We start from the raw sequence: 27048 nt of genomic DNA, 5'->3' as shown, positions 1-27048 counted from the left end.
CCGCTACCAGACCTTTTCCAAGGGTTTTTCTGCTGCCTGGCAAGGATTTCACACCTCACCCACGTCCCCCTGCGAGGATCCCTTTGCACCGAGCGGGGCATCCCCAGCCCCGCAGCCCTGGAACGGCCCCTGGGGGCGGGGATGGAGGCCAGGCGGGTCCTTACCCAGCGATTGCTGCTCCTCGGAGCTCAGGGAGATGGTCTGGTGCTGGGACTGCCGGTACAGGCGGAACTGGTAGCGGTGGTAGCCGCTGTAGCGGGCGGGCTTGGGCCGGGTGTAATCTGGGGTGCACAAGAGAAAGAGCATCCCTCTGAGCTCAAACCCCCACCAGAACCAGTTATCCACACCCTCCTCCAGGCTGGCATCAGCTCTGCCATGCAGCTCCTTGCACTGGGACCCCTCACTGTGGAGCAGCTCAGGGGTTCCACCAAAACAGCTCCTCAGCACATCCTGGACCACCCTGACCCCTCCTCATCCATCCCCTTCTCCTGTCTGCACCCTCCCCTGGGCAGGGGGGGCAAACCTGGGACCCCCAGCCCTCAGCAGGGCATGGCCAGCACCCTAAGGGGGTTTTGGGGTCCACGCTGTGCTCCAGGCTGGAGCTGCCCAGATGTGGGGCCCACAGCTGGCTCAGCCAGCTGCTGTGGACAGAGGTGCAAAGGGACATCCATGGGAGGAACAGCACAGCCACCCCTTGGTCTCCATCAGGGACAGGAGGATGTGACACCAAGGGGCTGAAGCTGCACCAGGAGCCAGGTGAGCCCCCAGCCCCTCTCCCCTGAGCCACGTCTGGCCCATTTTGAACTGAAAGTCTTTGTTCCTGCAACATCACAGGAGTTGTTGGGATTCACCCGCTTTTATCTTCTGTTTTTTCTTTTGGGTTTAACCCTCCCCCCTCTTTTTTGCACTGGTTTGGAGCCTTTCCAACCGCTGGGGAGTTTTTAAACCACTTTTGCCTCTAGAAAAAATTAGAGAAAAAGTGGCTCCTGTTTCAGACAGTGCCCAGCTGTGCCCTAGGGAGCTCCTTGTGTCCCCCCCTTGTGTCGTGGTGTGCCCACCCCAGCCAGCACTGCCACCCTCAGACCCCATCCCCTCATTTGGGGTCTGCACTCACCTGTCAGGACCTTCCCTTTGATCTTCCCAACCCTCAGATCCGAGCCCTGAAAGGACAAAAAAAGGTTGGTTAAGTGAAACTGGAATCCTCAGGAGAAACACACAGAGGGATGGACCCTCCTGTGCCCACTTCTCCCCAGGGATTCATTTCCCAACATTTTCTGTGTTTGCCTTGTAAAGATCATTCTCTCATCACTTCCTTGTAAAGGGGATTTTCTTTAAGTGGGTGTGCCAGGGCTTTTCTTTGGCTCTTTGGGATTTAGGGGCTTGATCCACAATGCCCTGGCACTGGTGACACTGCTGCCACCTGCACACAGAGATTGTGTGGAGATCCAGGCCAGGGATCCAGGCTGTGGCGCCCTGGGAAAGCCACAATAATTCCCTTAAAAGCCAAATGCTCAGCACACCAAGATTTGGGAGATCTGGCCCATTCCAGGTGGGATTGTGCTCATTTCCAGCAGCATTCCCATGGCAAAGCTTTGGCTTTGCTCTCAACAAACTCCTGCTCACAGAGCTTGTCCCACTGGAGGCTTGGATCTCCATCCCCATGCTGGGATGATTCCCAGGAGCAGGGAGCCATTCCTGGGACACCCAGGATCCTGTAGGGACCATATGGGTGACAAAGGGACAATACTGCAGATATGGCTCTCCATCCTCATCCTTGGGGTGCTTCCCAGGACCAGGGAGCCATTCCTGGGACACCAAATATCCTGTAGGGACAGTATGGGTGACAAAGGGACAATACTGCAGGCTTGGCTCTCCATCCCCATCCTGGAATGGGGAGCAGGGAGCCTTTCTTGGGACACTGAGGATCCTGTGGGGACTGTGTGAGTGACAAAGGGACAATACTGGAGGCTTGGCTGTCCATCCCCATCCTGGGATGATTCCCAGGAACAAGGAGCCATTCCTGGGACACCAACCCTCCTGTATGGGTGACAAAGGGACAATACTGCAGGCTTGGCTCTCCATCCCCATCCTGGGATAATTCCCAGGAGCAGGGAGCCTTTCTTGGGACACCAAGCACCCTGTAGGGACAGTATGGGTGACAAAGGGACAATACTGGAAGCTTGGCTGTCCATTCCCATCCTGGGATAATTCCCAGGAGCAGGGAGCCATTCCTGGGACACCAAGGATCCTGTGGGGACTCCATGGGTGACAAAGGGACAATACTGCAGGCTTGGCTCTCCATCCCCATCCTGGGATGATTCCCAGGAACAAGGAGCCATTTCTGGGACACCAACCCTCCTGTATGGGTGACAAAGGGACAACACCAGGAGCTGCACCCCCATCCTGGCCCTGCACATCCCACCTCACCCCTGACCTGCTGTGCTATTCCCGGCCATTCCCAACCTCCCAGCGCTCGTCAATCCTCTCCTACAGCACCCGTTATTCCAGTCCTGCCCACACACGCTCCTCTGCCAGGCCTCCTCCGTCCTAACCTGCCCTGGGAGTTGTTATCCCCAAAAAAAAAAGATGCCTCAGATAACTCCCAGCAAAGGTGCACGTGGGGAGCAGGGTTTGGTGCCTCGGCTCCCTGCGATCAAAGCTTCCCTTTGCCTCCGAAGGAAACTGCTCTGCCCTGAGTCACGGCTGGGGACAGCCTCCTGCCAGCTGCCCCAAAGGTCACCAGGGATCCTGGGATTTCGGCTCCCTGGCTCTGGCTGGGCTGGAGCTGAAATCTGCCGGTGCCAGGGAGGTGATGAGTGAGGACCTGGGCAGGTCCGGGTGCCTGGGATGGCAGCGGGAGGGGAGGGCAGGGCGGGATGTGAGGGGAGAAACACCTGGGAAGTGCCTGAGGGGACACACGGGGCCGTGGGGCTGCTGTGGCCCTGCCCAGATGTGCAAACCCGCTCCACCCAGATGTGCAAACGCGAGCCATCCAGATGTGCAAATCCGAGCTACCCAGATGCGCACACCGGCTCCGCCCAGATGCTCGGCAGCGCCCATCCAGATGTGCTCCTCCAGCCCACCCACCCGCACGGGCTCGCCCCTCCTCCGCCCAGATGTGCGCACGTGCCCGAGCCCTCCAGCTGTGCCTGCTCCCCCAGATGTGCCGCTGCTGCCCACGGGGGCGGGGGGGGGAAGCTGCCGGTGCATCCCGAGCTCATCCCGAGCTTATTCCAAACTCTTCCTGAACTCATTCCAAGCTCATCCCGAGAACTCAGCTCGAGCCCATCCCGAGCTCATCCTGAGCCCATCCTGAGCTCATCCCGAGCTTATTCCAAACTCATCCTGAGCCCATTCCAAGCTCATCCCAAGCTCATCCTGAGCCCATCTCGAGCCCATCCTGAGCTTATTCCAAACTCTTCCTGAACTCATTCCAAACTCATCCTGAGCCCATTCCAAGCTCATCCCAAGCTCATTCCAAACTCATCCCGAGCCCATCCCGAGCTCATCCTGAGCCCATCCCGAGCCCATCCCGAGCTCATCCTGAGCTTATTCCAAACTCATCCTGGGCCCATTCCAAGCTCATTCCAAACTCATCCCGAGCTCATCCTGAACTTATCCTGAGCTCATTCCAAATTCATCCCGAGAGCCCATCCTGAGCCCATCCCGAGTTTATTCCAAACTCATCCCGAGCTCATCCCAAGCTCATCCTGAGCCAATCCCGAGCCCATCCCGACCTCATCCCGAGCTCATCCCCAGTTCATTCCGAGCTCATTCTAAACTCATCCCAAGCTCATCCCGAGCCCATCCCGAGTTTATTCCAACCTCATCCTGAGCCCATTCCAAGCTCATCCCGAGCTCCTTCCAAGCTCATTCCAAGCTCATCCCGACCCCATCCCGAACTCATCCCGATCCCATCCCGAGCTCATTCCAAACTCATTCCCAATTCATCCCCAGCCCATCCCGAGCCCATTCCGAGTTCCTTCCAAGCTCATCCCAGCCCATCCCAGCCCATCCCGAGCTCTCGGTGCGGCCGGGCCCGCTGCCAGCCCCGGCTCATCAAAGGCACGGACTGCGGGTTTCCCTGGCAGCACCGCTGCCGTGCGGGGACCGCGCTGCTATTCCTGGCTTTGCCAGGGGCTCATGGGGCCGGGCCGAGCCTCCTCCCCGTGCCCTGCCCGCCGCCGAGCGCTGCCGGCTCGCCCCGAGATGCTGCGGCTTCCTCGCTAGCCCCGGGCATGGGAGAGTCAAAGGATAAAACTCCTTTTTAAGAGGCGAGAACAGGAAGAGGGCGGGAGGGAGAAAGTCGCGATGAGCACTCCAAACCCTGCCTTTTTTTTTTTTTTTTTTTTTTTTTTTTTTTTTTTTTTTTTTTTCTTTGATAGTAAACAGCAATGCTGGGAGCAAGGAGCAAACTCTGGGCACGGCTGCGGGGATTCGGGAGGGATTGAGGTGGGGTGTGACGCCCTGCGACATTTTCTCCTTGTGTTTTGCTCGGGGAATGGTTTGTCGGGGGAATAACCCCCCCTTCCAGCCCCTCTCCCCTTTTCTGACACGCCGGTGAGGGCGAGGGGAGCATCACACTCCGGCAGCTCCCGAAGATCCCTGCCACGAGCCGAGCTAATGGACACTGATGAGCTGCCGCCTTTATTAATGCCCTTTTATGAGACCATTAATAGTTCCTAATGACACCATTTGAGCTTCCCAGCCTTTTATCTCCTCTTTCTCTCTTTCCCCTGCCGAGGACACGGTGTAGGAGGTAGAATTAGATATTCCCACCCTCCGGTCTGCGGCGGGGCACGGGATGCTCGTGCAGAGACCTGGGAAGGCTGGAAAAAATCTGTGCCAAACACTTCGAGCGCCAGGAGCTGCTCTCCGCGATCTTTTGCACGGCCAAAGGAGTGGGGAATTTTATCCCGGTCGTTTCTGGTGCCCTGGGCACCGAGCGAGGCTCCCCGGGCAGCCCTCGCTGTTTGCCTGCACGTCGCAGCCGAGGGTGGGGGGGAATAAATAAATAAACACAAATAAATTAAAGGCGGCGTGAGTCACCTTGTGTTTTCCTCTTGATCTTTTTTGTTTTCTTTTCACCCCCTTCCCTTTCTTCCCCCTCTCCTGAACGTGTCTGATCCCATCGCAGAGGAGGGGAAAGGGATGGGTGGCGAGCTCTCTCGCCAGCGATTCGCCCGGGCGAGGACCGAGGCTTTATGGAAAGTGGGTGTGGGAAATCGGCACAATCGCTGGCAGGGCACCAGGACAAACAGATGACGGATGGGACCCGAGCAGGGCTGGGCTGCTCCTGGAGCGGGAGCGCGTCCCAGCCCGGCCCGGGGACCTCGGGACACCGAGGGGGCTCCGCCAGGTGCGGGGGCTGCATCCCATGGGAAGGGCCCGGCGTTAACCAGCGATTACCGGGGGGAAAGCGATCCCAAACACCCTCCTCACCAGCAGGGGTTTGAGCGGCTTCAAAGCCGGCCCAGCGGGAGCCCAGGTTTGTTCTCCTCCGTTGCTGTGATCTTTGCAATGAGGTCAGCGTGGAGGAATTGGCTCAGCATCCCGGCAAAGGCAGAGCCGCTGGGATGGCAACCCAGCTTCCCTGCGAGGCTGGAACGGGCAGTAAAAGGATGAGATGCTAATTGCAGGTGGATCTGGATCTGTTCCACCGTGTCCTTGTAGAGGAAGGTGAAGATTTTGGGGTTTTTTCCTCCCCACCAAACCAGCAGCCCTGGGGAGGATGACCGCTCCTCCCCCGGCTCCCAAAAACATCCAGGCTCGTCCCGCTTTCCAACAAGAAGCATGTGAGCTTGGAGCCATCCAAGAGAAACTCTCCCTCCAATTATCCCCGTGCTCAGGGAGGCCAGCACGGAGCAGGGCAGGGCCTGGGCAGCTCCCAGCACTCCCAAACTCTGGCATTTCCCAGCTCAGCCTCCTGTTTGAGCAGCAGCTCGCTTCCAGTGGGATCCTGGAGCTGCATCTGGGCCAGGGGATGCTCCCAGGGGGCTCTGGCTCGCCCACGACCCTCCTGCTCTCAGCCCAGCCTCGCTTTTCCCGGGGTTTGGTGCCTGAAGGAGCCTGTCAGCCCCGAGCCTGAGAGGCCTTTTGTGATGAGAAATGTCACATCCCATTATGCCAGCCCTGCTGCGCCGCTGGATTGGCGTGGGCTCTCCGTCGGGGAAGAAACTGGGAGAAAGAGGAAAAAATACGGAGAAACACAGAAATGGTTTTCATGCAAGAACCAGGATGGGGAAGGTTTCATTGGGAATGGCCTCTCCTGGCTGCTCCATCACTCCAAAGTGTTTTGACAGCATTCCCAGGGCAGGGAGGAGACCCCACAGAGGTTGGATCCCATCACACCCAGCTCCAGAGAAACCTCCCCTTCCTGCTGGAGCCAGCCCAGCTTTCCCAGCCCAAACCTTCTCCTCTGGTGCTTCCCCACAGCCCCAGTTCCTGGATCCTGCCATGACTCAGGGCCTGGCTTTGTGCTCCCTGCTGGTTTCACTCTCCGGGCATGGAAGGAGACGTGGCCAGGCCACCCCAGGCCTGAGGCAGGAACGATTCCCAGAATTTCCCTGCACCCCACACATCCACCCAAACTTCCCACCTGGATCCTCACTGCCCAGATGCTTTGTGAGGAACAGGACTCCATCCTCTCCCCAGAGCCTCCTGCTCCTCTCACAGGCTCCAGGGATGTCCCCAAGGAGGGTGGGACGCATGGAATCCTCCCATCTCCAGCTGCCAACCCCCTCACCTGGAGCTCATTGTTTTACTTTATTACATTTTATGTTCATGGAATTTCACCATTCCAAGCCATATTTGACTTGTTCCCTGTCAGTCTGCACCTGAAAAATTGACAAACCACCATGATCTGAGCCACACCCAGGCAGAAAAAGAGTAGAGAAGGCACTTTTCCTTCTACAGGGAATTCTTTTCAGGGCAGATCCAGAGCCTCAGGAAAGCCACACCTGGGTGGGTTGGATTTGTCTGTTTGGGGACTGACACAACCAGAAGCACCAACACTGGGTGATTTTAACCCCAAAATCACGCTGGGACACCCTGTCCCAGCAGGCACTGACCAACACTGACTGCACACCCTCATCCCAAAAAATTCCCCGAGGCTCATCACAACTCCTGGGGAGATGTGCTGAGGGTCCCCAAGGAGCAGGAGGGGTCCCATTGTCACCCTTGGGAGGCTCAGGAATGTCACCTCTAAAACACAGATCTGAAGAGCCTCTCCCACTTTTCCAAGGTCTGAACTCCAAGGATTTGCCCCTGCAGCCTTTAGGATCCTTAGGCAGCTCTTGGCACGGCCTGGACCTTTTTCTAGCTCACAATAAATGGGGAAGGCGACCATAAAAATATATTAAAAAATAAATATCTGGCACGGTTGTAATTTAAACGCAGCTTTGTCTGATCCACCCTAACGCCGCAGGGGAGGACGTGCCACGGGTTATTAACTGAGCAAAATAAACATAAATCACCTCCGTGCCTGCCTTTTGCAAGCTTTCCTTAATCTAGAAATAAACCCCTGCACTCCATAACCTGAACCATCCCTGGCAGGGACCTTGCCAGGCTCCTGGCAGCCCCAGGATGGCATTGCCAGTGTCAGCATTGCCCTGTGCAACCAGGGAGGCTCTGCTGGGTGCATTTCCAGCCGGGCTCAGGCTGCTGTGCCCATCTGCACCTTTCCTGCAGGATATAGGTGAGGGGTTTGAGCCAGAGGCGAGGAGGAGGAGGCTGTGATGACACCAAGGAAGGTTTTGAAACCTCAGACAAAACATTTGTGTTGGAAAAGGAGAGGGATTTTGTTGGTTTGGTTTTTTTTTTTTTTTTTTTTTTATATAAAACACCCGCAGGATTGTGGAGCAGCTGGGGATGGGGATGGGATGCAGGATGCTGGGCTCCTTTCCCAAAAATGCAGCAGGGCAGGGGAGATGTGGCTTTGCCAGGACAATCCTGGCATGTTTGGAACGCTGGATTTGGGAGTTGAAGCTGGTGGCTTTGCCAAGAAACTTAATGGAGGAGTTTCCCTGCTACCCCTTCCTCTGCACCCCAACAGGGAAGCACCAGGGGTTTGCTGAAGGGAGAAAGTTGAGTGAGATAGAGGCTGAATAAAATCAAAATTAAATAAAATGGAAGTCGAATAAAATGAAGGTTGAACCAACCACGGCTGAATAAAATGACGGTGGAATAAAACAGAAGTTGAATAAAATGAAGGTGGAACAAACGATGGCTGGATAAAACAAAAGTTGAATAAAATGGAAGTTGAATAAAATGAAGGCTGAACCAAGCATGGTGGGGTAAAATGCAAGTTGAATAAAATGTTGGTTGAACAAATGACGGTGGAATAAAACAAAAGTTGAATAAAATGGAAGTTGAATAAAATGAAGGTTGAACCAAGCATGGTGGGGTAAAATGGAAGTTGAATAAAATGTTGGTTGAACAAACGATGGCTGAATAAAACAAAAGTTGAATAAAATGGAAGTTGAATAAAATGAAGGCTGAACCAAGCATGGTGGGGTAAAATGGAAGTTGAATAAAATGTTGGTTGAACAAATGACGGTGGAATAAAACAAAAGTTGAATAAAATGGAAGTTGAATAAAATGAAGGTTGAACCAACCATGGTGGGGTAAAATGCAAGTTGAATAAAATGTTGGTTGAACAAATGACGGTGGAATAAAACAAAAGTTGAATAAAATGGAAGTTGAATAAAATGAAGGCTGAACCAAGCATGGTGGGGTAAAATGGAAGTTGAATAAAATGTTGGTTGAACAAACGATGGCTGAATAAAACAAAAGTTGAATAAAATGGAAGTTGAATAAAATGAAGGTTGAACCAAGCATGGTGGGGTAAAATGGAAGTTGAATAAAATGTTGGTTGAACAAATGACGGTGGAATAAAACGGAAGTTGAATAAAATGATGGTGGAATAAAACGGAAACGGGATAAAATGAAGGTAGAACAAATGATGGTGGAATAAAACGGAAGTTGAATAAAATGATGGTGGAATAAAATGGAAGTTGAATAAAACGATGGCTGAACAAATGGTGGTTGCACCAGGCTGTGGAGAGGGCTGTGCACTCCCTGCTTGCCCTGCTCTGGACCCCGGGGATTGGGGGGGATTTGGCTGCACCCCAAAGCCCTGCACGGTCCCACCCCGGCCCCTGGGCAAAGCCGGCATGATAAACGAGGGATGCGATCGCTAAGAACAACAGGGATGTTGATAGCAACCCCAGGGGTGTGTTAGGAAGCTGCCTGCATGCCGGGCTCGGCGCTGGCTGCCTTCAGCAGCCCCACGGTGTCGCAATTCCGGGCGAGCTCCCGGCCGAGCTGGCTGCGGCATGAATCACCCTGACCCGGGACACGGCTGGGCTGGGATTTGTCCGGCCCGGGATCCGGCCAGGGAAGGGGTGCTGGATCTGGAGGAGCAGAGGATGAGGAGGAGGAGAGGATGAGGATGGCTCAGGCACAAAGACAAGGGCGCTTTGTGCCCCTCGCCGCTCCAATGCCACCTGTGACACCCAGGTGAGACCACACCTGCGTTTGGTGCCCTGGGCTTTGTCACCAGCCCAGCCCTTCCCAGGAGCTCCACCAGTGCTGGGAAGGATGAAAGTTTGAGAAATTCCCACCGATATCTATGCTTAGCAGAAAGGTTTTTAAATGTAGAGTCTGAGGAAGGAATAGAGATGGCAGCAAGTTTTGATATAGAATAAAATAATTGCTGAGCCAGTCTCACTGGCTAACCAAAGAAGCAAAGAGTTTGCTGGTTAGAAAGAGATTTTAGGACTTAGAGCAAAGGATAAACCCACCCCAAACAAGAAGATGTTTTTACCAAGCAGGAAGAGAGCACAGGCAAACAAGGCGGCAAATGTGGCAAAAAAGGCTTCAGAATTTTCCACTGCAAGAAAACTGAAACACAACTTCTAGCTTAAACTGTAATGTACTGACTTTTAGTGATTGGAGAACAGTAACATAACATGGTACTTACAGTAGTTATGACGGGCTATAAATAATAGTTAAGGTATAGATGGGTTCTATCAAAGAAAAGTAAATAATGCAATGTAACCAAACCCAAAGGGTCTCCAGGCCTGCCTGCAGCTGGAGCTGACAGCTGTGGGCACAGCTCTGTCACCCACAGCCCTGGACTGCTGTAACCTCCTGGATGGAATAAACTGCATTCTGTATACAATAAACTGCATTCTGGATACAATAAACTGCATTCTGCGTACAATAAACTGCATTCTGTATACAATAAACTGCATTCTGTATACAATAAACTGCATTTTGGATACAATAAACTGCATTCTGTATACATTAAACTGCATTCTGCGTACAATAAACTGCATTCTGTATACAATAAACTGCATTCTGTGTACAATAAACTGCATTTTGGATACAATAAACTGCATTCTGTATACAATAAACTGCATTCTGTATACAATAAACTGCATTCTGTGTACAATAAACTGCATTTTGGATACAATAAACTGCATTTTGGATACAATAAACTGCATTTTGGAGACCTGCCTGGAGTCCCACATCTCTCATTTCACCTCTTACACACCAGGATCTCCCTTCACCCACCCCATGGATCTGGGCTCCCTTGGGTCCCCCTCCATCACCCCCAGTTCTGATGGGACATCCCCAAAATGCTACAAGAGCTCCCAAAAAAGGTGAACTACAAGAGGTCACCCTGAGATTCCAGCAGGAGGAACAAGCTTGACCTGGCCAGAAAAAAGGGCTGGGTAGGACTGGGAAGGTCTTTTCCATCCCACTCCTTCAGAGTGGAAAACTTGCTCGCCTTGTGTGCGTGTAGCTTTAAGATGAGTTTGCTTTTCCAGCAGCAGATTTCCGGAGGATTCTTGGAGAAACACCAAATTTTGCCTAATTCAGTCATTTAAAGGCCCTTAGCCTGAATTCTGTGTGGATGAGAGCAGAGCCTGCTCTGGAACCTCCCCTTGGGATACATCCCTGGTTGGCTCTGCTGCTGCTGTGTCACCTTTGGGGACAGGGATGGCACATTCCCAGTGCTGCCACCAGCCAGGCTGTGGTCACCAGCCACAACCACGGCCCTGGGGCACCTCTGAGCCACACATCCCTCTGAGAGGCACAGCCAAGCTGGAATCCCACAATGGTTTGGTGGGAAGGGATTTAAACCCACCCAGTGCCACCCCTGCCATGGCAGGGACACCTCCCAGTGTCCCAGGTGCTCCAGGCTCCAATGTCCAACCTGGCCTTGGGCATTCCAGGGATCCAGGGGCAGCCCCAACTCACTGGGAATTCCATCCCACCCTCACAGGGAACAATTCCTGCCCAACATCCCATCCATCCCTGCCCTCTGGCAGTGGGAGCCATTCCCTGTGTCCTGTCCCTCCATCCTTTGTCCAAATCCCTCTCCAGCTCTCCTGGAGCCCCTTTTGGACCTGGAAGGGGCTCTGAGCTCTGCCTGGAGCATTCCCAGCTTTCCCAGCCTGGCTCCAGAGGGGCTCCAGCCCTTGGATCAGGCACAAAGTCACCGTGTCCCATTTAAGGTCTCCATTGCCAATGGCACCTCCCAAACCCTAAGGAACAGTGGGATTTTCTCTTTGGGAATTTGATGCTTCTACTTTTTCGCTGGAGCTTTCTCTTCTCCCTTGGGCACTTCCAGGGATCCAGGGGCAGCCACAGCTTCTCTTGGAATTCCATCCCATCCCCTCCCCTCCCTCATTCCTTCCGAAAATCCCACCCCAATCTCACTTTTCCCAGTTTGGAGCCATTCCCTGTGTCCTGTCCCTCCATCCCTTGTCCCCAGTCCCTCTCTGGCTCTCCTGGAGCCCCTTCAGGCCCTGTGAGGGGCTCTGAGCTCTCTCTGGAACTTTCTCTTCTCCCTTGGGCACTTCCAGGGATGGAGCAGCCACAGCTCCTCTGGAATTCCATCCCAGCCCCTCCCCTCCCTCATTCCTCCCAGAAATCCCACCCCAATCTCACTTTTCCCAGTTTGGAGCCATTCCCTGTGTCCTGTCCCTCCATCCCTTGTCCCCAGTCCCTCTCTGGCTCTCCTGGAGCTCCTTCAGGCCCTGCCAGGGGCTCTGAGCTCTCCCTGGAGCATTCCCAGCTCTCTCAGCCCGGCTCCAGAGGGGCTCCAGCACAAAGTCTCCGTGTCCCATTCAGGTTCTCCATCACCAATGGCACCTCCCAAACCCCAAAGAGCAGCGGGATTTTCCCACTTTTGGGAATTTGATGCTTCTACTTTGTCCCCAGTCCCTCTCCAGCTCTCCTGGAGTCCTTTTTGACCTTGCAAGATGCTCTGAGCTCTCCCTGGATCTTCCTCTCCCCCAGGTGAGCATTCCCAGCTCTCCCAGCCTGGCTCCAGCCCTGGAGCAGCTCCGTGTTCCCCTCTGGGTTCTCTCCATCAGCACCACATCCGTGTGACGTCGGGGACCCTGAGCTGCAGTTGGGGTGTCCCCAGAATCCCCTCCCTGCCCTTTGGGCTGATTTTGGGGTTGCACCCAGCCCTGACCCCAACAGATCCCAGTGAGATTTGGGGTCGCACCCTGAGCCCACCCGGACACCAATCCCAGCCCAGAGGCGGCCTGGGGGGCTCCGGGGGTGCTCTCAAAGCCCTCCCCTGCAAATTCCTCCAGCCTGGGGTGTCTGATCCCCACCCCAGGCCCCGTCCCGGGCGCGGGGGAGGATCAAAGCCATCGAAGCCGCGCGTGCCAGTCCTGCTCCCGTCCGGGCCAATTCGGGCATTTCGGCTCCCGAATCTGATGGCAGAGGGAGCTTGGGTTTGGGGGGGGCTCGTTTATTCCTTGATGCTTTTTTGGGGTGTTTTGTTTTATTTTTTGGGGTTTTTTTTGGGTTTTTTTTTGGGTTTTTATTTTTTTTTGAGGTTTTTTTTGTTCTTTTTTTGGGTTTTTTGGTTTGGTTTCTTTGTGGGGTTTTGTGTTTTTTTTTTTTTTTACTTTGTTTTGTTTTGGTTTCTTTGGGGGGGTTGTTTGTTTTTGGTTTTTTTTGGTTTTTTTTTGTTTGGTTTTTTTTGGTGGGCGTTTGTTTGTTTTCGGTTTTTTGGGGTTTTTTGTTTGTTTTTGGGTTTTTGGGGGGTTTTTTGTTTGTTTTTTAGTGAGTTTTTTCTGGTTTTTTTTTTGTTTTGTTGTTTTGGTTTTTGGAGGGAATTTGTTTGTTTTTGGATTTTGGGGGTTTTTTGTTTATTTTTTTGGTTTTTTGGTTTTTTTTTTTTTTGGTTTTTTTTTGGGTTTTTTTGTTTTTTGTTTTTTGAGTTTTTTGGGGGGAATTTGTTTGCTTTTGGGTTTGGGGTTTTGTTTGTTTTTTTTTTTTTTTTTTAATTTTTTGGGTTTTTGGGGGGAATTTGTATGCTTTTGGGTTTTGGGGTTTTTTTTGTTTGTTTGTTTTTTGGGGTTTTTTGTTTGTTTTTGTGTTTTGGGGGGTTTTGTTTGGTCTTTTTATGTTTTTTTTTTGTTTTTGTTTTTGTTTTTTGGGGGGGGTTGTTTGTTTTTGGGGATTTTTTTTTTTTTTTCGGGGGGGGTGGTGTGGTGTTTTTTTGTGTTTTTTTTTTTTTTTTTTTTGTTATGGTTGTTTTTTTAAGTTTTTTTGTTTGTTTGTTTGTTTTTCACTTCCTTCCGCCGGCCAAAAATTCAAATTTCTCCCTTTCGCCCCCGCTGACGGCCGCCCCAGCCGGGAGGGGACGGCTCTGCCCGGGCCCCGCCAGCGCATCCGGGCGGATTCGGCCTCTCCTCCCCTCCGAAACCCCCCCAAAGCCGCTTCCTGACCGCTGAAACCGCCAACACTCGGAGGGAGAGTCCAGAGCTGCCCTTGGGACTGCACAAACTCCAAGCGGAAACTTTCCGGAGCTGCACAAATTTCCCTCCTCACTTTTCCCTCTCGCCTGGGGAGGGGGTGCTCGGGGAGGATGGGATGCTCAGCAGCGCTTTGCATGGATTTATTGAATACAGAGGAGCCAAATTCGCTTTTATTTGAATTTTGTTGTCGGCTGAGCATCCCACGGCCCGCGGAGATGCTGATCCCCCCCTAAAAACGCAGCAGCAGCAGGAGGAGGATGATGAGGGGTTAACGGGAGCGCTGCTGCCGCTCTCGCCTGCCAAAAGCCGCTCCGGCGGTGCCCGGATTTCCCTTTCTTCCATAAAAGTCCAACGGATGCGGCTCCCGTGGGATGCTCCGGGAGGGAGGGGGCTGAGCCGCCCTACCTGGGGCTCGTGTGAGCGCCGGGGGCTGTTTGTGCAGCGCCTCCCAAAAAATAAAAACCAAAACACCCCAAAAAAAACCTCCTCGGGAGCCGGGAGGCAGCGCTCGCCCCGCTCCCTGCCCTGGCTCGGGCTCCGGAGTGGGGGACAAAAAAAAAAAAAAAAAAGTTTATTTTCCTTCTTCTTTTTTTTTTTTTTTTTTTTTTTTTTAAGGTATTTTGGGGGCGGCCACGTTCCAGCCGGGCTGGGAAGGGATGTGGGGGAAATCCGGGAAGGGATGGCGGGGTTGGAGCAGCACGTGCTGCTCCTCACGGAGTTCCAGCATCGCTCCAACATCCCTGCTCCCCTCCAGGAGACCCAGAGCTCCTTCCCCACCCTGCTGGAAAGGCTGGTGGGAAGCAGGGAGAGGAGAAACACAAGGGGTATCCCCCACATGGAGCCTCCTCCTGCTCCATCCCCTTCCCAAACCAAGCTTGGACCACCCCAAAATAGCCCCCTCAGCTCCAACCCGGATTATTTTGGGGTGCTTGAGGATGGCGGCGCAAATATAAAAGAGCAAGAGGATTTTTCCCAGCCCTGATCCCAAACCAAGGGAAGCTGTGGCTGCCCCAGCCTGGGCAGTGTCCAAGGCCAGGTTGGACGGGGTTTGGAACACCCTGGGCTGGTGGAATGGAATGAGAGGAGTTTTAAGGTCCTTTCCAACCCAAACCCACTCCAGGATTTGTGAAACTGCGTTTTCCCAGGAATTTGGACGGAGCAGAAACGTAAAAGCAGAAACATCACCAGGAGCTGAGATGCTCAAACTCCCCCCACACTGCTCTGAGCTCAAACCCCACAGATTTGGGATTTACACCCCAATCCCCCCCGGGGCTGGTCCTGGGGACACCACAGCAGATCCCAATGTTCGTGTGGGTGTCCCCAAGGCAGGAAAAGTGGGGGGGTCCTCCCTTGACCCCCCCTCCCCGGCAGGCAGCTCGCCCGAGCCCCGGCTCAGTTACAGCAGCAGACGAGATGTCATCACACCGAGAGCCCGGGGCTTGCATCACAAGTGTCTTGCAACGAAGAAAGCCAAATTTTTTACAGGAGGAGCAGCACACACGCTCTCTCTCTCTCTCTCTCTCACACACAGCCTCGGTAATTAACTTAATAGGTTTCTTACAGAATGCCCCGTGAGTGATGCTCAACATATTCAAGTGTTGACAAGACGGCGCTGAACCCGACGCCTACACAACGGGCAAACGAGGCTCGGAGCGCAGACACACCTTCATTGTCTGAAACTTGTAGTAAAACTCCGAACCCGCCCTTGTGAAATGGGGAGCTGAGCAGATGGGGCTGAGTAACCCTTCAGCTGCCAGGACCTGGCGCAGCACCTGGCAGCACCCAGGTGAGGTGGTGCCCAAGACCCCCAAAATTAATTTATAGGTGGAGATCACAACAGATGCTGCCAGATATATTTGGGATGTGTAATTAGGAGTTTTTAGCCCTCTGGGATCATTGTCCTTGATCCTTGTGGGTCCCTTCCTGCTCAGGCTATTCCACATTTCTGTGGTTTGCTGGGCACTTAAATAAACCAGCAGCTTCTCACTCTTCTATAAAAATATTCACCCTTCAGAAATTATCTGTAGATCCAAGGGGATGAACACGGTGCTGTCCTCTGGGTTGTTCCAGATCAATATTTGGGACATTAATATTAACAAAAAGGCTGCTGGACAGTCCCTCCCTTGTGTCACCAGCCCAGTTCCAAGAGGAATCATTCCCTTCCCTCCTGCCTCAGGAATTGTGTCCTAAAAGACACAATTTTGGCTTAGATCCCCATCTGAGGAAAACCAGCACCAAAAACCCTCCTAAAGAGCCAACAGCACCCACAGTCACCCCCAAAAAAAGGGAAAAAAATGTCACTGGAGAAAGGATTAATGGGAAAACCAGTTTGGATGGCGTTGTGTTGCAAGACGCAGCACAGATCCATCTCCTGCTGATTTGGGATGGGATCTTGAGTCAGGAAAATTGCCTAAGAAAGGGTGGTCGTGTGTACAGGTTCCTCCAGGTTGGGAAACGTCCTGCCAGCGGCGGGGACCCGATTGCGTGGAGCAATCCCAACCCCAGCCTGGCTGTCAGCACCAACGAGCTCCCAAACCCGTCGGGCTCCTCGGCGTCCCCTGCACCTGCACGGGGCCCCACAGCTGCGCCCTGTCCCGGGATCTGAGCTGGTTGGATCCGGGGGAAAGTCTGTCAGCAGCTGTGGTGCCACCCCAGCAGCAATGGGATCATCCCCATGTGTCACTGCCAATGTCCTTCAGAAGGGCTGGAACCACAAATTGGTGCCTTTTCCCCGTCCTGCTGCTCGTTGTGGCCTCAGGGCCACTGCAGGGATGCAAGATCCATCATTGTTCCCAATCTTAAGAGTTGCAAGAGCATTTCAGAGGTTTTGATCCACAGAGCAAAAACCCTAAAACTTTGGGCACACTTTTGGGGGATTTTTCCGGCACCAGAACCTTGGGCACAGCAATTTTGGAGGGATTTTTACAGTATCAGAAGGTTGGGCACAGCAATTTTGGAGGGATTTTTACAGTATCAGAACGTTGGGCACAGAAATTTTGGGGAGACTTTTCCAGCATAGATCCTTTGACATAAATATTTTGGGGGGATTTTTCCTGCACCAGAACATTGGGCACATTTTTGGGGGATTTTTCCAGCACCAGAACCTTGGGCACAGCTGGGGAATTTTTCCAGCACCAGAACTTTGGGCACAGCAACTTTTGAGGGATTTTTTCCAGCATCAAAACCTTGGGCACAGAAATTTTGGGAAATTTTTCCAGCACCAGAACCTTGGGCACATTTGTGGGGCATTTTTCCAGCATTAGATCTTTGGGCACAGCTATTTTGGGGGATTTTTCCAGCACCAAAACCTTGGGCACAGAAATTTTTGAGGGATTATTTTTAAAACCACAACTTTGGGCACAACTATTTTGTGGGGAATTTTTCCAGCATCAAAACCTTGGGCACAGCAATTTTGGGGAGATTTTTCCAGCACCAGAACCTTGGGCACAGCAATTTGGGGAGATTTTTCCAGCACCAGAACCTTGGGCACAGCAATTTGGGGAAATTTTTCCAGCACCAGAACCTTGAGCACATTTTGCGTCAGAACTTGGGCACAGCAATTTGAGGGAATTTTGCAGCACCAAAACCTTGGGCACAGCAATTCTGGGGAATTTTTCCAGCACCAGAACCTTGAGAACATTTTTTGGGGATTTTTCCAGCACCAGAACCTTGGGAACATTTTTGGGGGATTTTTCCACACCCAAAGATGGATACTACAGACAAGACCTGGGCTGCAGACAGGCAGAAGAATCCACAGGGCTAAGGTGCACGGGAATTAAGGATTTAGCTGGGAGTTAGCTCGGCATTGTCAGGGAATTAAAGGTTTACCTGCACGTTGCAGATGGAGGCTTAAAGATTTTACAAATACACGAGATTTACAGCTCTCCCAAATTTCGACACCCTCGGCTTTACCCCGCCAGGGAGGATTTTGACCAGCTCTGGATGGTTTTCCTGATGAAACCTGGTGGCAAAGGTGGTGGGAATTGGGGCTGAGGTTTAACCCACGGCCACGTGGCACCCGAAATCAGCCCAAAAGCCTGAACCTGTCTGGGCTCTTGCGGAAATGGAGCCAAGAGGGATCAAACCCTAAAGCTGCATGAGGTAAAGCATTGCCTCAGAAGGAATCTTTGCATTAAAATCTCTTTTCTCTCCTCAAAAATCTCAGTGATATCTCAGATTTTTGGGATTTGGAGCATCCTTTCCACCAGCACCTCCAGCAGTGATTGTTGGACCTTAAAGCACACAACCAAGGTGAGACATCTGATACTGACACTTTGTAGACGTCGTGTGATTATTCCTCTACATTTTTACCTACTGAGGAGGATCTCACTCTTCTAGTATATTAATTACAATTTACTTCCAATCCTTAGAATCTGGTTTAAGCCCAGAGAAGAGTAATAAACACAATCCTGTTCATACTGACCCTAAGCATCCTCCTAACTGCACTAAACTTTTGACTCACCCAAATAACCCCTGACTCAGAAAAACTATCCCTATACAGATGTGGATTCGACCCCCTGGGATCTGCTTGACTTCTCTTCTCAATCTGCTTCTTCCTAGCAGCCATCCTCTTCCTCCTATTCAACCTTGAAATCGCCCTACTCCTCCCGCTACCATTTGTGGGGCAGCAAATCCTGCACATCCAACAACCCCTTCCCAAGCATAAATCCTGATGGAGGGTGAGGGAAACACATCCCAAACACCCTACAAATGCAGGGCTGGCAGCCTGGCCTGCTATCAGCTGCCCATCGGGAATTGCAGCCCTTGAATGCGTGGAGCGAGGCAGGGATTTTTGGGATTTGGAGCGTCCCTTCCACCAGCGCATCCAACCACACAACCACTGTGAGGCTGAGGGGCAGCAAATCCTGCACATCCAACAACCCCTTCCCAAGCATTCCCAAGGATAAATCCTGATGGAGTGTGAGGGAAACACATCCCAAACACCCTACAAATCCAGGGCTGGCTGCCCATCGGGAATTGCAGGCCTTGCATGCATGGAGCAAGGCAGGGATGCATTTCAGATTTTTGGGAGTTGGAGCGTCCCTTCCACCACTTAACCACACAACCAAGGTGAGGCTGTGGGGCAGCCAATCCTGCACATCCAACCACCCCTTCCCAAGCATAAATCCTGATGGAGGGTGAGGGAAACACATCCCAAACACCCTACAAATGCAGGGCTGGCAGCCTGGCCTGCTATCAGCTGCCCATCGGGAATTGCAGCCCTTGAATGCGTGGAGCGAGGCAGGGATTTTTGGGATTTGGAGCGTCCCTTCCACCAGCGCATCCAACCACACAACCACTGTGAGGCTGAGGGGCAGCAAATCCTGCACATCCAACAACCCCTTCCCAAGCATTCCCAAGGATAAATCCTGATGGAGTGTGAGGGAAACACATCCCAAACACCCTACAAATCCAGGGCTGGCTGCCCATCGGGAATTGCAGGCCTTGCATGCATGGAGCAAGGCAGGGATGCATTTCAGATTTTTGGGAGTTGGAGCGTCCCTTCCACCACTTAACCACACAACCAAGGTGAGGCTGTGGGGCAGCCAATCCTGCACATCCAACCACCCCTTCCCAAGCATAAATCCTGATGGAGGGTGAGGGAAACACATCCCAAACACCCTACAAATGCAGGGCTGGCAGCCTGGCCTGCTATCAGCTGCCCATCAGGAATTGCAGCCCTTGCATGCGTGGAGCAAGGCAGGGATGCATTTCAGATTTTTGGGAGTTGGAGCGTCCCTTCCACCAGCACCTCCAGCAGTGATGGCCGGATCTTAAACCACACAACCAAGGTGAGGCTGTGGGACAGCAAATCCTGCACATCCAACAACCCCTTCCCAAGCATTCCCAAGGGTAAATCTTGATGGAGTGTGAGAAAAACACATCCCAAACACCCTACAAATCCAGCTGCTATCAGCTGCCCATCGGGAATTGCAGCCCTTGCATGCGTGGGGCAAGGCAGAGGTGCAGGAGCTGTGCAGCAAATCCTGCACATCCAACAACCCCTTCCCAAGCATTCCCAAGCATAAATCCTGATGGAGTGTGAAGGAAACACAACCCAAACACCCTACAAATCTAGCCTGGCCTGCTATCAGCTGCCCATCAGGAATTGCATGCATGGAGCAAGGCAGGGGTGCAGGAGCTGTGCAATTCCCAGCCCGGGGCGAGTGGCTCACCCACACACTGGGAACGGGAGCTGCAGGCCGGGCCCCGATGAGGGAGGATAAAGCTGCCCTTACGTAAGGCCTGGGGTTGCGTGGAGGAGCCCTGGCGGGAGCAGACTTGCTCTGGGCTCAGCCCAGACCGTGCCAGAATATCCCAGTATAGATCTGGGCTGGAATATCCTGGGATGTGGGGAAAACCTCACCCTGCTGCCCCCCACGCTGGAGGTTCTGTCCCCATCCCAACCCCTTCCCAAAAACAGAGGTGTGAAATAGGTTGTTGTTCACCAGGGTGGTTATTAATAATAACTCGTGGCGCTCCACTTTTCCCGAGCTCCCTGGCAGCGTTCCGCCGGGCCCGGTGATTTAGTGCAACTTAATTATTCCTGGCGTTTCATCATCTCTTGTTTTTGATGTCTGTGTCTCTGTCAGGGCCTCACCTTCGTGACTAAGAGAGCCAGGGAAACAAACTGCTGGAAAAGGGAGGGAAAAGGGGAAAAACCCTGAGCTGGAGGGTGCTTGGAGGATGGGAAGGCTCAGGAAGGTGTCCCATGGGGATGCTCCATGCATTCCTGCTGCAGGATGGGATGTGCACGGGGATGGAGTCCCTCATGGGCTCCCAGCCCAGGTTTCAAGCCTTGGCTGTCATTCCCAGAAGCAGAGGGAGCAGCATTCTGTGTCTGCTCCTTCCCAGAGGGAAAGGATGGTGCTGGGGCTTGTGTGCCCCTTAAACCCCTCAGTGATGAACTCGCGGCTCCCTCAGCCCTGGGAAGTGTTGGATTTGCTGGATTTGGCTCCCAAAAACCTGGGAGCTGCCAGGTGGGGGCTGGTAATGGAATTCCTGTGGCTCCAAACCCTCCATGTCAACCATGGAGCCCAAAGGAGCCACGAGCAGAGCCAGGAGCAGCTCCTGGAACCGTGCCTTGATTCCAACTTGTACCTTTGAGGGGACACCAAGAACGCTCAGAGGGACACAGGGAGGACTCAGGGAAGGAGCAATTCCAGCTTCAGGGCTGGCAGGGGGAGCATCCTGCAGGGATGGGGATGAGGGATGCACGGCAGGGCGAGCACTGCCCCAGAGCTGCTGGGTTTGCCTGAGAAATGAACACCAGGAGGAGCTGGGATGAGGTGAACACACAATCCAACATTTTACACGCCATGGAAAGTGGGAAGAGTCCCTTGGAATGGCTAAAGAGCCGCTTTGGGCTGCAAAAATGGGATGTAGGGCTGGGATGCAGGGGTGGGATTGGGATGTAGCATTGGGGTACAGGGTTGGGATGCAATGTTGGGATGAGGGGCCAGGATTTAGCACTGGGATGTAGGGTGGAGATGAAATATTGGGATGAAGGGCTGGGATCCAGGATTGGGATGTAGCATTGGGGTGCAGGGCCAGGATTTAGCACTGGGATGAAGAGTGGAGATGAAATATTGGGATGTTGCATTGGGATGCAATATTGGGATGAGGGCCCAGGATGCAGGGGTGGGATGTAGCACAGGGACATAGGGTGGGATGAAGGGCTGGGACTGAGGATTGGGATGTAGGGCTGGGGTGTTGTACTGGGGCCCAGGTCTGGGAGGCAGGGCTGCAATATGGCACTGGGATATGATCTGGGGATGCAGCAGAGGGGTATGGAACTGGGAATTGGCACTGGGACATGGAACTGGGATAGGGAACTGGGAATTGGCACTGGGACATGGAACTGGGATAGGGAACTGGGAATTGGCACTGGGATTTGGAACTGGGACATAGCACTGGGATGTGGAACTGGGATGTGGCATGTGGGATATGGAACTGGGATGTGGAACTGGGATGTGGAACTGGGATGTAGCACTGGGATTTGGCACTGGGATATGGCACTGGGATGTGGAACTGGGATACAGCTCTGGGATGTGGCACTGGGATGTGGAACTGGGATTGGGATTTGGCACTGGGATGTGGCACTGGGGTACAGCTCTGGGATGTGGCACTGGGATTTAGCACTGGATTTGGCACTGGGATATGGAACTGGGATTTGGCACTGGGATGCAACACTGGGACGTGGAATTGGGATATAGCACTGGAATAGAGCACAGGGATGTGGCACAGGGATTTGGCACTGGAATAGAGCACAGGGATGTGGCACTGGAATGTTGCCTGGGATGTTCCCACTCTGGGCCACAGCAGGGCAGCTCAGCAGGTGCCCAAGCAGAGCACAGGATGCTCCTGGATCCGTTTGGGATCTGCCAGCACCTCTCTGGCACTGCCAGCCTGGCTCAGCATGCCAAGGATTTCACCCAACCCTGGGAAAACCCCGGCTCCACTCCAGGCCGTGCCAAACTCCACGAAACCAGGGGAGAAAGCCAGGAATTCTCACAAAAAGGAGGAGAGAGAAGATGAAGAAAAAGAAAAAAAAAAATCCCAGAGCATTCCCAGTATTTCCCTGTGTGTCTGTGGCCTGGCGCAGCCCTTCTGCTCACTGCTCTGTTTATCCATGACAGACAACTAATTAACATTGGAGCTGGGATATGGAACTGGGATACAGCTCTGGAGTGTGGCACTGGGATTTAGCACGGGGATATGGAACTGGGATTGGGCACTGGGATTTGGCACTGGGATAGAGCACTGGGATGTGGCACTGGGATGTGGAACTGGGATTTGGCACTGGGATATGGGACTGGGATTGGGCACTGGGATAGAACACTGGGATTTAGCACTGGATTTGGCACAGGGATATGGAACTGGGATTTGGCACTTGGATTTGGCACTGGGATACAGCTCTGGAATGTGGCACTGGGATTGGGCACTGGGATGTGGCACTGGGATTTGGCACTGGGATATGGAACTGGGATTGGGCACTGGGATAGAGCACTGGGATGTAGCACTGGAATTGGGATTTGGCACTGGGATGTGGTACTGGGATACAGCTCTGGAATGTGGCACTTGGATTTAGCACTGGATTTGGCACTGGGATATGGAACTGGGATTTGGCACTGGGATGCAAGACTGGGACATGGAATTGGGATATAGCACTGGAATAGAGCACAGGGATGTGGCACAGGGATGTGGCACTGGAATAGAGCACAGGGATGTGGCACTGGGATGTGGCACTGGGATGTGGCACTGGAAGGTTGCCTGGGATGTTCCCACTCTGGGCCACAGCAGGGCAGCTCAGCAGGTGCCCAACCAGAGCACAGGATGCTCCTGGATCCGTTTGGGATCTGCCAGCACCTCTCTGGCACTGCCAGCCTGGCTCAGCATGCCAAGGATTTCACCCAACCCTGGGAAAACCCCGGCTCCACTCCAGGCCGTGCCAAACTCCGCGAAACCGGGGGAGAAAGCCAGGAATTCTTACAAAAGGAGGAGAGAGAAGATGAAGAAAAAGAAAAAAAAAAAAAAATCCCAGAGCATTCCCAGTATTTCCCTGTGTGTCTGTGGCCTGGCGCAGCCCTTCTGCTCACTGCTCTGTTTATCCATGACAGACAACTAATTAACATCGGAGCCTCTTGAAAGGTCTTTTCAGAGGTAATGTTCTGACAGAGGATGTCAGTGAGGAGCAGTGATTTGTCTAAGCAGTGATCACATTGTTTCAGACTGAATGAGGTGAATATTAAACTGCTTTAAATGCACTCTTCATAAAGCACTAATTACATACTCCCGGGGGAGTACGGGCAAGGAATACTAAACAGCCGAAAAGTCAACAGAGTGCTTTTTATAGTATGTTGCTGGGTTCTGTGTTTTTCTGTCTTTCTTTCTCTCTCTCTCTCTTACAGTAAAATCACAGCACGCTGAAGAATACACATTTATAGCACAATGCTTCACATCTAATTATATGGCAATCATTAGTTTTAACCTGGGTGTATTATATTTTCTTTGATATATCGTGCCCCCCGGCATCTCTTTGCATAGAACACTTCCAAAAGCATTTTCACCCCTCCCTGGAAAAAAATGTGCTTTTTTTTTTCCTCCTTTCCAGCGTTAACATTTGCTTATAATTTTTTTTTCTTCCCCCTAAACAATTTTTTTTTTTTAATTGGCAGGAATAAAAAGGGGTAAAAAGAGGGGAGGAGGAGAAATCAGTTTAATCCAAATAAGAACCTGTTCCCTCCCTCCTGGAATCATGCACTTTATTATTACCAAGGTAACTCCACTGGGGTTTTAAAGGGGAAAGGAAACACAGAATGGGCCATTAATGAATTCCTGCAGATCCTGCTGCACTCCTGGTCTGGCTCGGCCAGAATTCCTGATGGGGGCAACAACTACTCCATGAATTATTTATTTTTTTAATAGCACAACTTGGGCGGAGGGGGGAGATTGAAGTAACCACAAATAAATCCTCAGACCTCGCGATCTTCTCATCCAAGAAGTGGAAAAATAAAAAGAGCAGCGTGTGACGGGCCTGGGTGTCCTCAAGGAACCTGCTGCTCCCTCCTGGGAAACCATGGGAAAGCTGGGAAGAGCTGGTGGGGACACAGATGAGGGGCACCAGGGCTGTTGGACCATAAATATTCCCCTAAACGCTCAAGGTCTGGCTCAAAAGCTCGAGGTGTGGCTGAAATTTGTGAGAAATGGCTCAAACAACAGAGGATCTGCCTCCAATAGCAAATTTGCTGCCTCCCAGCACATTCCAGGGGGTCTGATGGGGCTCCAAGGAAGAGGGAGATGGACTTTTCATCTGGAATTTTAGTGCCAGGACAAGGAATAATGGATTCAAATGGAAAGAGAGGAAATTTAGCTCAGATTTATGGGAGGAATTTTCCCTGGGAGGCCCTGGGATGGAATTCCCAGAGGAGCTGTGGCTGCTCCATTCCTGGCAGTGCCCAAGGCCAGGCTGGAGCACCCTGGGGTGATGGGAGGTGTCCAGCCCATGGCAGGGGTGGGATGGGATGGGATTTAAGGTCCCTTCCAACCCAAACCATTCTGGGATTCAAGGATTCTGAATGCCCAGGGCTTGCTCCATAAATGTGGGGCCTGGCCCAAAAGTGCAGGGTAGGAATCACAAACAGGAGTTATGGCTCAAATAAATGGAGCTGGATTCACGTGCAGAGGTCACAGCTCAAAAGCAGAGGCCACAGAATTGCAGAATCATGGAATTGTTCCACTTGGAAAAACCCTCCAAGATCACTGAGTCCAACCTGTGCCAGATCCCCACCTTGTCACTGAGTGCCACCTCCAGGTGCCCCCTCCAGGGATGGGCACTCCAACCCTCCCTGGGCAGTTCCAATCCCTGAGCCCCCTTTCCATGGGGAAATTCCTGCTGTGCCCACCCTGAGCTGCCCTGAGCCCCCTTTCCATGGGGAAATTCCTGCTGTGCCCACCCTGAGCTGCCCTGAGCCCCCTTTCCATGGGGAAATTCCTGCTGTGCCCACCCTGAGCTGCCCTGAGCCCCCTTTCCATGGGGAAATTCCTGCTGTGCCCACCCTGAGCCTGCCCTGAGCCCCCTTTCCATGGGGAAATTCCTGCTGTGCCCATCCTGAGCCTGCCCTGAGCCCCCTTTCCATGGGGAAATTCCTGCTGTGCCCACCCTGAGCCTGCCCTGAGCCCCCTTTCCATGGGGAAATTCCTGCTGTGCCCACCCTGAGCTGCCCTGGCCCAGCCTGAGGCCGTTCCCTCTGCTCCTGTCCCTGTGCCCTCCTGGCAGGAGCTGGGCAGAGCCACAAGGGCCCCCTGAGCCTCCTTTGCTCCAGGCTGAGCCCCTGCCCAGCTCCCTCAGCCTCTCCTGGGGCTCCAGCCCCTTCCCAGCTCTGTTCCCTTCCCTGGTTTCATCCCCAGGACCGTCCCTGTGTCCATCCTGAGGGTGCAGCTCCTCCTGCCACTTTGTCACTGCTGTGTCACTCCAAGGCCACCCCAAAGCACCCCACGAGGCCGTGGGTGCCCTGTCCATGCCCACACACCCCATATCCATGCTCAGTCTCTCTCCGGGTGCCCACAGATCCGTGCAGGAGCATCGGGAACGTCGCTTGGAACCGGTGCTGGCTGGGCCCTTCCTTCGAGGTTCAAACTTCCTCGGAAAGGAAGAGTCATGCAGCCTTTAGAGTTTTTTTTTCTTTTTTTCCCCCCCTCTTCCTTTAAAGAACATGAAAGAATCTGATAATTACTTCTATCTACCACCCAACTGTACTAATTACCAACCTATTTCTTCACAGTATGACAGACACAGGCTCTCCAAAACACATAGAGATAAATTAGCACTAATTGGTTTTCCTCTGGCTGTTTGAATTAGTATTTAAAGCTCCAATTACAAAGCAGAATAATTACTATTAATGTCCTGTCGCAGTACAAAAGGCAGATATCTCTGAGCGGGTCCAGGTGTATTATTACACCGATTACAGAATATTTAACCTGGCTCGTTAAGACAAAGACACGGGAAACTTTAAAAAGAGGGGGGAAAATAAAAGGGAAAAGAAAAACCACAGATGGTGGCAGGTCCCTGCAGGGGATGGATGGGAGGGGGTCTTTGAAACCTGGGATGAGAGAGGTACGAGAAGGAGAGAGGGAAGAGGAGCAGGAAAGGAAAAGAGGGGGATGAGAAAAGAGCAGTTCTTGCGGAAGGAAAGGAAATTAGGGGGGGGGTGAGAGGATGCAAGTGCTGCTCTCCCAGGCACAGTCCAGAGCACAAAAGGCAGAATGTGGTGCTGGAGTGTCCCAGGGGTCATCACCCAATGCCTTCCTCCTCCTCCAGGATGTTCCACATCCCTCAAAAGAGGAGCAAACCCAGCTCCTGGCCAGGGACGCTCCGGAGCCAGAACTGCCCCATGGGATGGAGATGGGAAGGGGCAGGGCCAGGACACCAGGATCATTCCACATTCCAGCAGCTTCTTCATCCCGGTGATCCCAAGGGTCAGGAGGGATCAGGATGGAACATCCCTGTCCCCAGCAGCTCCTCCATCCCGGTGATCCCAAGGGTCAGGAGGGGTCAAGATGGAACATCCCTGTCCCCAGCAGCTTCTTCATCCCAGTGATCCCAAGGGTCAGGAGGAATCAGGGAAGAACATCCCTGTCCCCAGCAGCTCCTCCATCCCGGTGATCCCAAGGGTCAGGCAGAATCAGGATGGAGCATCCCTGTCCCTGCACTGCCATCATGCCACCCCAAATCCTGTAGGCCTGGGCTGGGCAT

At 52.8% G+C, this 27048-nt stretch overlaps 1 protein-coding gene across 1 annotated transcript in view; it reads right to left on the bottom strand.

The window, feature by feature from the left end:
* PEBP4 (phosphatidylethanolamine binding protein 4) overlaps positions 1-27048 on the bottom strand; it is a 95680-nt gene that overhangs the window by 5866 nt on the left and 62766 nt on the right. The window contains exons 5-6 of the mRNA XM_058820308.1: positions 1115-1160; positions 165-281 (exon numbers count right to left, since the gene is read on the bottom strand). Of these exons, the coding sequence (XP_058676291.1) occupies positions 165-281; positions 1115-1160 (163 nt within the window). The remainder of the gene's footprint in view (positions 1-164; positions 282-1114; positions 1161-27048) is intronic.

The sequence above is a fragment of the Ammospiza caudacuta genome, chromosome 26, assembly GCF_027887145.1.
Source record: "Ammospiza caudacuta isolate bAmmCau1 chromosome 26, bAmmCau1.pri, whole genome shotgun sequence".
Taxonomy (NCBI): Eukaryota; Metazoa; Chordata; class Aves; order Passeriformes; family Passerellidae; genus Ammospiza; species Ammospiza caudacuta.
Note: the sequence above shows the minus strand (reverse complement) of the source record. Positions and strands in the feature narration are given on the sequence as shown.